Raw genomic sequence first — 15,024 nt, 5'->3', positions numbered from 1 at the left:
GCTGCAACTGCCATATAGAATGAATATTTTTACAGTTTTTCTTTCTTTTATTCAGAACTTTACCAAAAGTTGTTCACCATTTCAGAAAACCTAATCACTGGGAGCTACACTACTTATGTTATTTAAGTCACCAATACAAAATTTCAGACTTCAGGTTACAGTCTGTGTGTGTAGCTGTAACATGCAGACATGTAAATAAAGAAATCTGAGTATTTTTTTTTAAAATACTGTTGGAATCCAATATTATTAAATTTACAGATGATTATAGGAATCACACTTAAAATTATTGATTAAATTTCTTCTAAAATATTTTATATTATTGATCTCCTATATATGTAAAATGATGTATGATATAACAAAATAGTTATATATTAGTTTTTAGGTAAAAAAAATAAACCCTTGGAATGACTTAATAACTCCCTAGAGATTTGCCACGCCTCCATAATGTCTTTTCTTTATGGTAGTATTGTTGATTCACAATATTAGATTAGCTTCAGGTATACAACATAGTGATACAATATTTTTATAAATGATATTCCATGCTTCACAATAATCACTTTATTCCCCTTTGCTGTACAATATATTCTTGCTCATTTATTTCATACAGAGTAGTTTGTATCTCTTAGTTTCATACCCCCATGTCAGCCCCCATCCTTCCTTCTCCCTACTGGTAGCCACTAGTTTGTTTTAATGTCTGTGTTCTACAAATGTTTTGATTGCCATTTCTTCTTCTAATCCATCTTCTGGTTCTTATTGCTTATGAAAGTGAATAGTCTGCAAGGTCTTTCTTAAGTTTTGGAGGATATATATACGTCCTTATGAGTAGTAGGATGTCTTTCTCTTGTGCAATGCATTATTACTGTACATTATCCCATAGGGAATCATTTTGACACTATACTGAAAAGCAAGGGCCAATTCATTTGTGAGGATATTGCACTTTCTCAATTTCTCCCCAGCTGATTTTGGCATTATTTATAATTTAATTTTGATTATTCACTATTTAAAAATTTATATATAAATAAGTCCAATCTGTCACTATTTATCCCAATAGTGGTTTTAACTTTTTTATCCCTTCACACTCCTGCTCTATCATTTTACCCAGTACTTATATGGAATGTTTTATAATGCCTTTAATGTTATTAAAACAAAATGTTTTTTCATATTTCATATTATATCTTCTAGGGTAGCTATATTTGAACATTCAAATATTGATAGAAATATTTTATTATAAGCTGCTTTCCTTTTACTCCTCCTGTATAATTAAGAAATTATGTTGGCCTTTTAAAAATAGGTTATTCATCTCTGAATATCATTTTAGGATAGTCAAGTGAGCATAACAGGAAGTTGAAACAAGAGGACCTTAGTCTGATAGGGCTAAGAAACCACTGGCCAATACACATCACACTAAGATTTGGCCTCAGAATATTACAAGTTCATTGCAATCTGTATTTCATATTCTCTTACTTTCTAACAGAAAACATTTCTAAACTGTTAATCTATTCTGTTTTTAATGCTAGGTTTCCTTTTAAATTTATACATTTAAAGACTTCAGCAGAACTTAAAATATATTACTTAAAATAATTCACACATGTTTAGATTCAAAATCTATTTCATCTTGTATAACAAAGATCATTATGCTCTTCTCCACTGCTTTTAAAGCAGGTGTTTATATGCCGCAGTCTGTTAAGTGTTGGCAATGAGTATCAGTGTCAGTTTAAGTTTCTCTGAAATCTGTCTAAATTCTAATGAAAATAACTTCTTACATTTTAATTAAGGAAGGTATTAGTAATATCCTCATTTTTTCCCAATTGTAAGCCTAAGCATACACAATAGGAGGCCAAAAGGGAATAAGAATCAAGCACCAGAAATTAGAATGCAGGGCTTCCTACCTCCTAGGTCTATAGTAAGAGAGGCCTTGGTTGAGAATTTAAAGGTGAAAGGAAGCCTCCCTGAGAGTGATCATAAACAGATGGCATTTAAAATGCTAATGAAAGAAAGGAGAATAACCTGTAAAACAAAGTAAATGAATTTAAAGAAAATAGATGCGCAGAAATAAAGGGAAATAGTAGATGTAATGGGGATTCAAGGGTGGCTCATGGTAAAGAATCTGCCTGCCAATGAGGGAGACCCAGGAGATACCGGTTGGATCTCTGGGTCAGGAAGATTCCCTGGACAAGGAAATGGTAACCCATTCCAGTATTCTTGCCTGGGAAATCTCATGGAAAGAGGAGCCTGGAGGGGTATAGCACATGGGGCTGCAAAGAGTCAGACACCACTGAGTGACCGAATATGCACACACTAGATTCAACAGAAAATAATAAAGCTCAAAAGTATTTAGGAGGACTTGACAATTTTTAGAGAAACATTTGCAAAATGGATGAACAGACAATTTTCTAATATTCTAGTAGGATATGGAAAATAGGAGATCATGAAGACTAAACTCACCTAGAGTCAGACATCCTGGAGCGTGAAGTCAAGTGGTCCTTAGGAAGCATCACTACAAACAAAGCTAGTGGAGGTGATGGAATTCCAGCTCAGCTATTTCAAATCCTAAAAGATGATGCTGTTAAAATGCTTCACTCAATATGCCAGAAAATTTGGAAAAATCGGCAGTGGCCGCAGGACTGGAAAATGTCAGTTTTCATTCCAATCCCAAAGAAGGGCAATGCTAAAGAATGTTCAAACTACTGCACAATTGCCCTCATCTCACAAACTAGCAAGGTAATGCTCAAAATCCTTCAAGCCAGGCTTCAAGAGTACATGAATCAAGAACTCCAAATGTACGAGCTGGACTTAGAAAAGGCAGAGGAACCTGAGATAAAATTGCAAACATCTATTGGATCATAGAAAAAGACTAAACTAACAGCTGGATCAAGATCATATATATCATAAGTGGCTGATTACATATAAAATAAGCCAGGTTCCAGCTACAAAGAAGTATCCTGCATTTAAAGATCAAGCTACAGGCTAAAGCAACATCTGGGAAGAATTTTAGATTAAAGGTATTTAAAATTTTTATGATGAGGTTATTTGAATTTATTGTGAGTTAAAAGATGCTAATGGAGAGGGAAATGACAGCTCACTCCACTGTTCTTGCCTGGAGAAACCACAGACAGAGGAGCCTGGTGGGCTCCAGCCCATGTTGTTGACTGAATTAAACAGCCCCACTAAGCAACTAGCACACATATGTACACAAGATACTAAAGGAGAATATATTGTCCTCAAGATGCTGCTGGATTTCTGATAAACTTTTTAAAAAATAATGCTATTAAAAAAAAAAAGAAGATTATTGCTCTTGAGAGCCAAAGGGAACAGAAAAGGAAACCAAAAAGATTAAGAGTGTTTTCAAATCATCTTTATACAGTATTTCTTACAGCATGAGTTTATTTGGCTAAAGTTTAATAAAACCTAAGTTGCTGAAGTGGCTTAACATTAAAGAAAATGCGAATGTAGTGTTTAGTAATCGGGTTTTGTAAATGACCACTGTCAATAAGCATAAGATAACCAGTTTGACGTTAAAAATATATCAGAATTATTCACCAAATTATTTGTAATCAATATCCATATTGTTTGGTTCTGTGCATGACATACACTTTACAGAAGAAAACTGTCACAATTGAAAATCAATTTGCAAATTTTTGTAAGATCACAAACACTTGGTAACAGCCAACGTAGCATATGAGATAAAAGTTATATTAGATCGGTTGATTTCCTTTGTGTATCTGATAGCTTTTGTGATTAGAGGGGAGGGGGAAGGACTCATATGCCAGATTCATAGATGACTTAGAAACTGAACATACCATTGTCAGTGGAGTATAGAATTACTTGGGATAATGAAGAGGTGGAAGCTACAGAGAGCTTTTTAAAATGACTTTTAAAATGACTTTTAAATGACTTTAAAATGACTTACTAAGTGGTGTAAGTGGGGTTAAGTTTTATGGTGACTTCGGAAGTAGAATAAACAGAATAACCACTAGAACTGAGTTCATCTTTCGTATATTAGAAAAATTGTTTAAATATATGATGTACACATTCACACATACATATAAGCAGCATGTGCAATTTATTCGAATTAGCTTTTTCACTCTTTGATAATGGGTTATACTTTTGTACACTCTGAAGTCTTACTTCAAAGTCAGAGTGTTAAGGGAATTTATTAAAGGAAAACAAAACTGATCCTAAGAAAAAAGGTAAAATGGAAATTATTCCATTTTAGCAGAAAAGATTTGAATACCAATTTCCTGTTTTTACACTGTGATGTTACATAAAGAATAGAAGTAACCAGCTAGTATCTCAGTCCACTCAGGACAGATGAAGGGAAAACAATTACATTTCAGCAAGAAGGATTTAAATTAGCTTTGGTATAGGCAGGAAAAATAGATTTTCCAAGAAAGTTAAAGAATAGGATCCTCTAGAGATAAAGATGCTTCTACTACCTGTGCAAGATATTTCACCAATATTCTTGCCTAAGGGGAATAAACTAGATGATCCTGAAGGCCTTCCAAGCACATTTCTAAATCATTTATTTTAGTTTGTTAAAGAAATTATTTTTGGTTAAGTCAATATAGAAAAAAACTATAATTATGTATTTGCATACAAAGATGTATGGAATTTTTTTATTTTTTGAAATTTTCATTTAAATACGGTTTAGTAACAAGGCCTAAAAATTTTTAAAAAGCACACTTTTTATGCATTGCCCTGTGGCTAATTAGCATATTAATTACTCTGTGAAAATCTCAAAGAGCCAGGCACTTAAATATTTTTAAATAGTTTTCAAAATCAGAGCCTGAACAAATAATAAAGACACTGGAGGGCACATTTACATTAAATTTTTATTAAATTGCTCATGTTTTATCTTTTAACTTTATAAATATTAATATGTGAAAACTTTCTAGAGTGAGTTAGAGTTTCCCAATTCCAAATTCTGACTTTTATGATTTGTTTTTATTCAAACAGTGATGCTATTAAGAAATGGAGGACTGAAGGAATGGGTTAGAGATTAAATGGCTTAATCTATAAGGAAAAAATGAATTAATGTAGCTTGAATGACATGAAAACTATATGAACCACTAGTCTGAAAATTAGTAAGCTCAATTTCCTGTTTACTGAGGAAAATTATATTTGTTTCTTACTGCATTTAAAGATCACTAGAAAATTAATGTCTAATAATTTATTGTTAATTGCTAAATGCTAAAGCCAGTCATGTTTCACACAGGCCAGTTGTCATGAGCTGTCTGTACTCTGTTTTTTTGAGGTTACGTTCTGAATTACATCAACTCAAATCACTACCTACAGCTGACACTAATTTGCTCCCTTTTAGAAATCTCAGTGGAAAGGCCAAGGATAAAATAATCACATATACGAAATTCCATCCTGTAATTGGAGGTCACCTGCACAGACCCTTTTTGAAATACTTAGAAAATAAAGTTAGGATGGACAGAAGCTGCCATGATTTCTCTTATTTTCAAATTACCTGGGATGCTGATGAGCAAACATCTTTAGTTTCTAGTGCTCTTAATTCATAATCATCACCAGCTCTGAATTAGTTAGGGAAGCATTTGAGCAATCAATATACAAAACTTCACAGTGATCAGAGTAAAGGGACACACGGAAGAGGCCAAAACAGTGAACTCTAAGTAACGATGGTCACTGATGGAGACGTGTCCATGCAACACACATGCACAGATGAGCAGTCGTCACCATACGGACGCCCACGGCAGCATGCATAGCGTATGCTACAGGACTAAGTTCCACAAGTTTTCAACTGGATAAGAATAATAAGATTTTTATACTTTGTGGTTCTTGTATCTAGTAAAATAGAGTAGAAAAACAAGTGAATTTTCTATTTTTAGTCAGATCCAGGTTTATTCACAGGTATTGCCCAGTTAAACCTACATTAGCTTTAGGTCATGCTAGTGATTTCAGACTTATATAGGACACAATTAAAAATGATTGAAATGTTATTTAGAAAAATAGGAAATGACTATCATGCATATACAGTTTACTACTACAGTAAGCTTAAAACCATACCCCCTGCCATCCAGGAACGTGAAACTAGTTTTAAGGAAACAAAAGAGGAACAAGTGAAGTGATGCTGTCATGTAGCACTTTGTTTATTTTATTTAATCTGGTACTCAAAAAAGATTTTTTTTGGCTAAAATATATTTAGCTTAATATTTGCTTCTTTCCAAATTATTCAAACATTTAGTGAGTCTTCATTGTCAACCTAGGCTTATACTCTTTGCAGGAAAAAAGAGTTCTTAATCATTTTGGTGACACAGTTGAGAAAGTAACAACATCTCCACCAAAATCAAGCCATGATGTCTCCACCAGGCAGCTGGACTCACTAAGGGCAGCATGATGTTGCATTGAACAGGGCATACAGCAGGCAAGTTAACATGCCGAGTAAGGGGGCAATTTAAACATCAGATGATGAAACTTGAGTTCATACATTACCTTTAATATTGCGACCATTGTCTGTTTTGAGCACGTAGGGAAAAAAAAGAGAGAAATATGAAGACTACAATTATGTTATATGCACTGAATAACCTCTGTAACAACAATCAGAGAAAATAGGATGCAATGATTGAAAATGTATCTTTGAAATTAACATTCTGTATTCTTCAACCAAGTAAGATGCATATGCTAAAAATAATATCTGCCATCATAAGCATCTGTGTTCAAATATGTGAAACATTAATCTCACTTAATTTCAATGGATTTCAAGATCCAGATATTATAATTATGACTATTTGGAGAAAGCCATATCTATATGCCTAGAATTGGGATAAAAACTTTCAACATTGTCAGAAGTCAATTTCAGTGTAGGTTCAGCCACCACGTACAAAGAACTACACAGCATTTTGTATGTTAAGTAATGTGTTTCATTATAAACTAAACTAGTGTGTTAATAAAAAATGGTGCTAAAACAATGGTTTAATAAACCAACTTGAATTATTAATCACAATTTTATGAACAATCCATCTCACAAATGCTCTTCAATGTATATTCTGAAAATATGAAGCAGCACTCCAAGAGCCATTCTTAGGCAAAAATAATTATAAGAAATCAGTGAAAGATTCTACTGTTTAAAGGTAATGTGAGATTTAAAAATGTATGCTGTCCACAATACACTTAGTGTGATACCTAGAATTTTTAGGAAATTTGTTTATAATAGGTTTGTTTCCAAATTTCAAAATGGAGTGTTTTCAGATTTATTTTGAGATTAGCAATCTGACACTGTTACATATTGCTACTAACAAAAATATTCATTACTAGTTTTGAAACAAAGAAGCTTAATATTAATTACATCATGTTAGAAACTTTCAAATATAACCAAGATTTGAAAAATATGTTGCCAACACATATGCTAATGCTATTCATATTTAAAATCTTGAGATATATCATAATTGTTTCAAATTCAACAACTGAAGCGATTTCAATAGTGTGGTATGCTGAATTGCTGTCATAGACATTATCTCACACAGAGATGCACAAATAAAATAGTGACCTTATATGTCAATGCTCTGTCCTCTTTGAGGGACTATAAGAAGCAAATAGGGCTAATGGAAGAGACTTTGATTACAAGGAATTAATTATCTCCATCAGAAGCTGGGCTCAACAATCATTAGGAAAGTAATAACTGCTTGCGAGCAAGTAGTTAAACATTATAACTCTATTCATCAACCTGGAAATTACATGTAAAGAACTGTAAGTTCCAAAGACAACTGCCCCAAAGTGATACTATGCAGTTAATGCTGCATTGACATTCTGAAACAAAGCATGTGGTCTTTGCCCTGGTGCTTGTTATTCCTCCATGACAGTATAAGTGCAAAAATTAGAGTAAGCATTTAGAGTCTTGTAGCAGTTTGACAGAATAATTTTAAATCTGTTCAGTTTAATAATACAAGAATTGGAGCTTATATTTTTATGTCTATTTTTTAAAATTTCATTTTCCATATAGCACATTATTACTGTATTTACAAATATATTGGTTGGTATGTGGTAGATAGGAAAACAAAAACAAAAACTTCTGGTCCTTCACCACAAATGGTTTGAGAACTATGGTTCTAAGGTATTTGGTAATTTAGATTAGGTGAAAAGAGAATGTAAAATAATATGCACTGATATATTTGCAAATTATTTCAAGTTCTATAAAATAACCTATATAGGAGGGAATTTTCTTCTTGAGTGAAGAGACAACAATTGAAACCATTAAATAATTATATAGTCATAAAATTAAAATCAGTTTTGAAAGCTTTCCATCTTCCCTATCAGTGCCTCAGTTTCTAAAGCATATTAAATTACGTAGCTTTAGGAACTGTAGTTTCTTCTATACTAATGAGAGGTTTTGTATCTAAAATTGCTCTAATGGAGAAGTACAAAATACCTTCTGAATTATCAATTGGTAGTCAGAAGCCGACTTTAGCATCTGTAAAAAAATGATACAGTTTTTGAAAATAACATAGCTTGGGTGGGAGAAGAAAATTGAGGATGATCTCAATTGTCCCTCCTGTCCATAAATAGAACCTGAACTGAGAAACCCAAAATACTAACATATCCTTTTCCCATAATTGCATCAGTAAGTGTGTGCTAAATGAAGACTACATAAAATTGAAAACAATAAGGTTAAATCATGAAATCTGATCTAACTTAGTACTGCTGTCAAAACACAGGTTAAGTCTGTACCATGCACTGAATATGCATCATTTAATATTGTTTCTGAATGTTACTGCACTGTAACTCAGGTTCTAGGCAATAAGGCCAGTCTCTGAAAAGTCAGTATGTTTGCTAAAGAAGACTACACTAAGTGGACTGACTAACTAAAATATATGCTGGCCATTTGAATTACTATATTGGATTTACTGCTATTCAGCTATAGGATCTATTGCTTAAAGACTAAATTTCAGAAGTTTCTTTTAGTTAGGAGATAGTGAGCATGATGTGACTAGATGGTACAGAGTTTTAGACAATGATCTGGTTTGAAAATTGTTCTTGACTTTATTTTCCTTTTTCCTTCTGACATTCTTTGGGCGACAGAATAAAATCGATGTGCTAATTGCTCTTGTACCATATCAAATCCATCTTACAGAAAACTGTTCTTTTTATTTCTGTGATACTGAGTTATCTCTCTTTGAGCTTTTTCTTGTTAATTCATTTTCTTTCACCTCTTCTGTCTTCTCTACTTCACTGCACTCTTTAAATAGAGATCCCTCACATGATTCAATCCTATGATTTTTGCTTAAATTGCAGAGTACTAATGAATAGATAACTCATTATTGCCTGATGTGTATGCTTCTGTAACAAAATTCATGAGCACGATGCTCTTTAAGTCACATCAATGCTTATTGAGTTCTTGCCACAAAATAGGTGACTGCTTGAAACCGAAGCCATGGAGACAACCATGCTAGAAGTTCAGTCCTAGAGAAGGTCTCAACATCATCATCTGTGTGTATATCTAATAGCACTGAAAGACATAAAATGTGGAATAGATGTAGAATAATAAGAAATAATAATAAGAAATGCTATCATATATGTAAACACTGTTTTATACACTTTTAGGTATGAAACCATTTGATTCTGGTTTGGAAAGGAGAAACGGGTCCATATGGCTATGAGTAGTAGTGTGAGGAGGAACAAAGTGCGCATGAGTATTCCCAGCAGAACAAAGCGATGAAGGAAGAAAATGCATGAGATATTTTTGGGAAAAAGTGATTATTTTTGTGCAGGTTTAGAATTGAGTATATAGAAGGGGAGGAGATCTTGCAGGGGCTAGAAATGAAGCTTGAAAAAACTATGGACAGCTGGATAAGTGTCTAGTACCCTACTCTAAGGAGTCCCATGATCAGATTTATGTTTTAAAAAGAAAACCAGCAGCAGCATGGATGATGACAGGTGGTCACAGGAATAAATACCACAGAGGGGACAGTGGGCCTCTCCAGAACCCAAATCTGTAGAAAGTGAGACTGATATATCCATGCAATGGGTACTGTGGAGCCCTATACCAAGGTCAGAGATGTGGAGCCCTGTACCAAAGTCAGAGGTTAAAAATCTCTGGAACTGACCAAGGAACTGTTGCCATGAGTCTCTGGATCGAAACCAGCCAGTTCCCTGACTCCAAGTTAGGTAAAGTACCTATCCTATTATCCGCCTTATATCATCTTGGCCAATCACCTAATGCCACCATTGCAGTAGAAACTTTATCTGCCTTGAGACTACAAAAATTGGCTGCCCAGCTGTGAAAGGGTTTGCCTTTCCCTTGAGCCAGCCACTGTTCTAACACTATCTTCCACTCTAATACAGTTTATTCTCCTCTCATTTTGCCTCCTGTCTGGAAATTTTTTCCAACACATGCACAGACCATGACAGGTACTCTGAACCTTGGACCTCCCTGGAGAAGTTTCAGTGAGTCAACATTTCCTTGCAGTAAGGTTTCGTGAAGCATGCATCAAAGAAGAATAACACTGAATGGATGGATTGTGGATTCTGGCGACCAGTCTTGGGTTTGAAAGGGCTCCCCTGGTGGCTCAAACGGTGAAGAATGAGCCTGCAATGCAGGAGAACTGGGTTCAATCCTTGGGCCGGGAAGATCTCCTAGAGAAGGGAATGGCTACCCACTCCAGTATTCTTGCTTGAAGAATTCCATGGACAGAAGAGGCTGACAGGCTACAGTCCATGGGGCTGCAAAGAGTCAGGCATGACTGAGAGACTAACACTTTCTGGTACTTCATAACCTAGGACCGGATATTTATGTAACATATCTAAGCCTTGTATGCTAAGTCACTTCAGTTGTGTTCAACTCTTTGCAACCCCTTGGACTGTAGCCCATCAGGCTCCTCTGTCCATGAGATTCTCCAAGTAAGAATACTGGAGTGAATTGCCATGCCCTCCTCCAGGGAAGCTTCCTGACATCCTGATGCAGGGATTGAACCCTAGTCTGTTTTGTCTCCTGCATTGGTTGGCAGATTCTTGAGCCACCAGGAATGCCTCTAAGCCTTAGTTTCCTCATCCATTAAATCCTGGACTTAATAATAGATTTTAATTCATAAGGTTATTATAAGAATTAAATGAGTTAATGTTAATGTGTGCATCTCACACATGTAAATACTTAACAAATGTTATCATTATCATGTTAATGATGAGTTGTTTTTTTTTGTCCTGAAGAGGGCAGAGAGAAATAATGAATTTTGACTTTGCATTTCATGCTGCTTTTGGTTGAGCCCCTTCCCCCTTCCTATCTCCTCCTTACCCCCAATTAGCATATAGCTTTCTTATCACTCAGTATATCTTATTTCATACACCTTTTCTTTTCAGAAAGAGCTGGTCAGTAAAATAGTCCTATGATCGCGCACCAGTGATCTTTTTGACCAGTTCTTGACTACTAAATGCAGCACAATGTATTATGTTTGAGATGATAGTGTTATCACCTAAACAGATCTTATGTTAAGCATTAGTTATTTAACACTCCATAAAGTAAGTAGATAATAGTTATCATTCTACCTCAGATAAAAACGCCAGAAAAAAAAAAAAAAAGTCACTAGGATTCAAGGAGGAAATCAGTAACAATTCTGTAGAACTGATATTTTTAATAGATTCTACTCACATTTCTTTTTCACAATATAAGGATTAATGTTGAAATTAAACACAATACAGAAATTACGTTTCCTTACCCCTTAATATAAGTGTCCGTATTAAAAAAATTACTAACATACCTTCACTGGCGTGTCGGTCTCTAAATATGTTCTTGGGATGGACACTGAATCCTTCTATATCATGAACTGAGGAAGCCCTCCGTATACTACAAAGGCTTTCCTTTGATCTGGAATGAGTCAGCTGGGAACTTGACTGCAGCATGTCAGGGTAGAGTCGGTCCCATTGCCTTTTAGGAGAGGAATGGTCAAGAGGTCCAGAGATATTCACCAAGGGGGAACACTTGCTGGGCTGTATCAAGGCTTTTGTATCATCTGCTTCCGAGGGGCTGCAGCTTTCTTTTGTTGGAGACTTCAAGTGCTTCATGGCTACGGAGTCGTCGCTGTGTTTAGATGACTCAATCACTACCACATCAGGATCTTCCTGTGGTAAGGACTGCTTTCTGTAAGTGAGAACTCTCAGACCAGGGAATTTGAACCCAAAAAGTTTCCCTACAAATGGAGATAGGAAAGAGCATTATTACACGACAAAGGATATATATCCCTTCAAACAAACAAATAAACATTGCTGACACATATTTAACTAGCATGTAAAAACTTATTAACAAATGCTTAAGTCATTTAGAGTTGGAATGTGGTTTATGGTAGAAAACGTCTCTGGGACTGATATAAATTATCATATAAGCTGTAAGAAATAGTGAAATGATTTTACCATGTTTCTGATAGTTAGATATACTCCACTGATACAAAAGCATTATTTGGATGATTTTTTGTTTTAATAAATTACAAAATATGTTCACTATACATCCGTTTTCTTAAAGGGAAACAGAATTAGAGTACAGTTTAGAAAGAAAAAGAAGGGATGGGATACTATGTGTAAAAGGGCCAGACACAGGAAAGATTATAGTGCATGTGTGTGGGAGGTCTATGGAGGGGAGGATGCCACAGTATTGGAAGTGGAGGAAAGGGAATGAGGTTCCAGTAAGGAGTTGGCCCGACATATTCTAAAAGATTTATATTGGATGATATTGTTAGTCTAGCATTGACGTGAAAAAGTGGAGTTAACTGTGTATGAAACGGTCCTCATTCTGCTTGGAATTCCTGAAAAACATTGGGTTTCAGAGTGGGTTGTAAACATAAGAATTTCTTTGCCTTGATTAGTTTTTGTACCAATATCTAAGAATATGGCATGGAATGTTATATGTATCTCAGAATGGCTGATGCTTAGAAGAGCAACTAAATATAAACATTAAAATATTAGCTAATAAACACATAAACTTATTGGTAGTAAAATCCAACCCCTATTTTTTCAGTGAATGGCATCATAGTCCATCTAGTTGTACAAGTCTGAGATGAGTGCTACTCCAGTAGTTACTATTCCGTCTTACTCCATCCTTCATATCCAATTAATCTGCTGTGTTCATTTTACCTCCTGAATATCTTTTTAATGTTTTCACTTCTCTTTATCTCCATTGCTCTCACTCTGTGGAGATAATCAAGGTTCACCGGATTTCTTACAATAAGATACATATCATTTTCCATATTTGCATTATATTGTCTATCCTTTAAAAATTATATATTTTAAAAAAATAATAACTTTTGACCACATAGACTGTTGTTTAACCTTTTACTGCTCCCAGTAAGTTCTTGCTTTGGGCATGAAGATAATACTAACTCTACTATCTGGAGCTTGATTTTTCCTCTTTCCTTTCTTGGACCCAGCCATATGAACTTTATAATTCTTCCAGAGGTCTATGCTTCTTTTAGATTCAGGGCTTCCTTGTGCTTGATAATTTTCACTCTTCCTACTCAGTACATCCTTTAGGATTTTCTTTTTATGGAAATCTGTTGCACTTCTTTCTTCTTAAAAAATATTTTATACTGGAGTATGCATGTGTGTGTGCTAAGTCACTTCAGTTGTGTCTGGACTCTGTAACCCTGTGGACTGTAGCCCGCCAGGCTCCTCTGTCCATGGGATTCTCCAGGCAAGAATACTGGAGTGGTTGCCATGCCCTCCTCTGGGGGATCTTCCCAACCCAGGGATCAAATACTTGTCTCTTACCTCTCCTGTATTGGCAGGCAGGTTCTTTGATTAATGAAAGTGAAAGTGAAGTCTCTCAGTCGTGTCCGACTCTGTGACCCCATAGACTGTAGCATACCAGGCTCCTCTGTCCACGGGATTTTCCAGGCAAGAGTATTGGAGTGGATTGCCATTTCCTTCTCCAGGGGATCTTCCCAACCCAGGGCTCGAACCCAGGTCTCCCTCATTGTAGACAGACGTTTTACCATCTGAGCCACCAGGGAAGTCTTTGATTAATAATGTTGTGTTAGTCTCAAGTGTGGAAAAGGCAATGGCACCCCACTCCAGTACTCTTGCCTGGAGAATCCTGTGGACGGAGGAGCCTGGTAGGCTCATAGTTGTACACTTACTGATTTCTGATTAACATTTCTCTTCCCTAGTGGACTGTAGGCAGGGCCTCTGTCTACTTTGCTCACCAAATCCCAGTTCTAACAGAATGCTTGAGCATGGTAAATGAATTTTCACCAGCAGATCCTAAACTGATAATGTGCTTCAGTTTTGACTGTGGAAAAACTAAGATATTCAATTGCTCTGACCAACTTATGTAGACCATCTTTGCCTCCTAGTAGACTTCCCAGGTGGTGCTAGTGGTAAACAACCTGCCTGCCAATGCAGGAGACATGAGAAGCAGGTTCAGTCCCTGAGTTGGGAAGATCCCCAGAAGTGGGCATGGCAGCCAACTCCAGTATTCTTGGCTGGAGAATCCCATGGACAGAAGAGCCTAGCTGGCTATGGTCCATAGGATCGAAAAGAGTCGGGCACAACTCAAGCAACTTAGCATATACACATAGCCTCCTGGAACTGTATTTACTCATATTCATCAAAATAACTGAGTAGAATCCAATAGCTGATGAAAATGGTGAAGTTTATATCATGCCCTTTATACCTGATACAACACATGCAATTAAGTCACCTTTTTTCCAGAGGTTATTAATTGCTATCATTCTGAGTCTACAGCATACAAAGAAGTGTTTTCAAACTCCTCATCATCTAGTAAATTTTACGTAAAATACCGATTATAGAAAATTTTAGAATTAAGCAGGCTAAATTCTTACTGTTAGGTTTTGTGTGCTAGTAGTTAACAGTGGCAAATATAATTGAAATAGAATTTATCTTTCTGATAAAAGACAGGACACAGTGCACAAATTCCAGGTACATTCAACATTAAGCTCTGGATTAATTAGTAGGTGACAGTAACCAATGTCTGCATATATGATTAAATAACAGTACATCACAGTATCTCTTTTGCAAGCATTCTTATATAATGCTACTAACAACTTTTATATGCTCAAGTAA

The 15,024-nt window shown here is 35.4% G+C and overlaps 1 protein-coding gene across 1 annotated transcript in view; it reads right to left on the bottom strand.

The window, feature by feature from the left end:
- KCNH7 (potassium voltage-gated channel subfamily H member 7) overlaps nucleotides 1–15,024 on the bottom strand; it is a 517,474-nt gene that overhangs the window by 127,585 nt on the left and 374,865 nt on the right. The window contains exons 4-5 of the mRNA XM_068967898.1: nucleotides 11,712–12,140; nucleotides 6,457–6,477 (exon numbers count right to left, since the gene is read on the bottom strand). Of these exons, the coding sequence (XP_068823999.1) occupies nucleotides 6,457–6,477; nucleotides 11,712–12,140 (450 nt within the window). The remainder of the gene's footprint in view (nucleotides 1–6,456; nucleotides 6,478–11,711; nucleotides 12,141–15,024) is intronic.

The sequence above is a fragment of the Capricornis sumatraensis genome, chromosome 3 (genome assembly GCF_032405125.1).
Source record: "Capricornis sumatraensis isolate serow.1 chromosome 3, serow.2, whole genome shotgun sequence".
Lineage (NCBI taxonomy): Eukaryota > Metazoa > Chordata > Mammalia > Artiodactyla > Bovidae > Capricornis > Capricornis sumatraensis.
The sequence above is the reverse complement of the archived record's forward strand: the minus strand, read 5'-3'. Positions and strand labels throughout refer to the sequence as shown.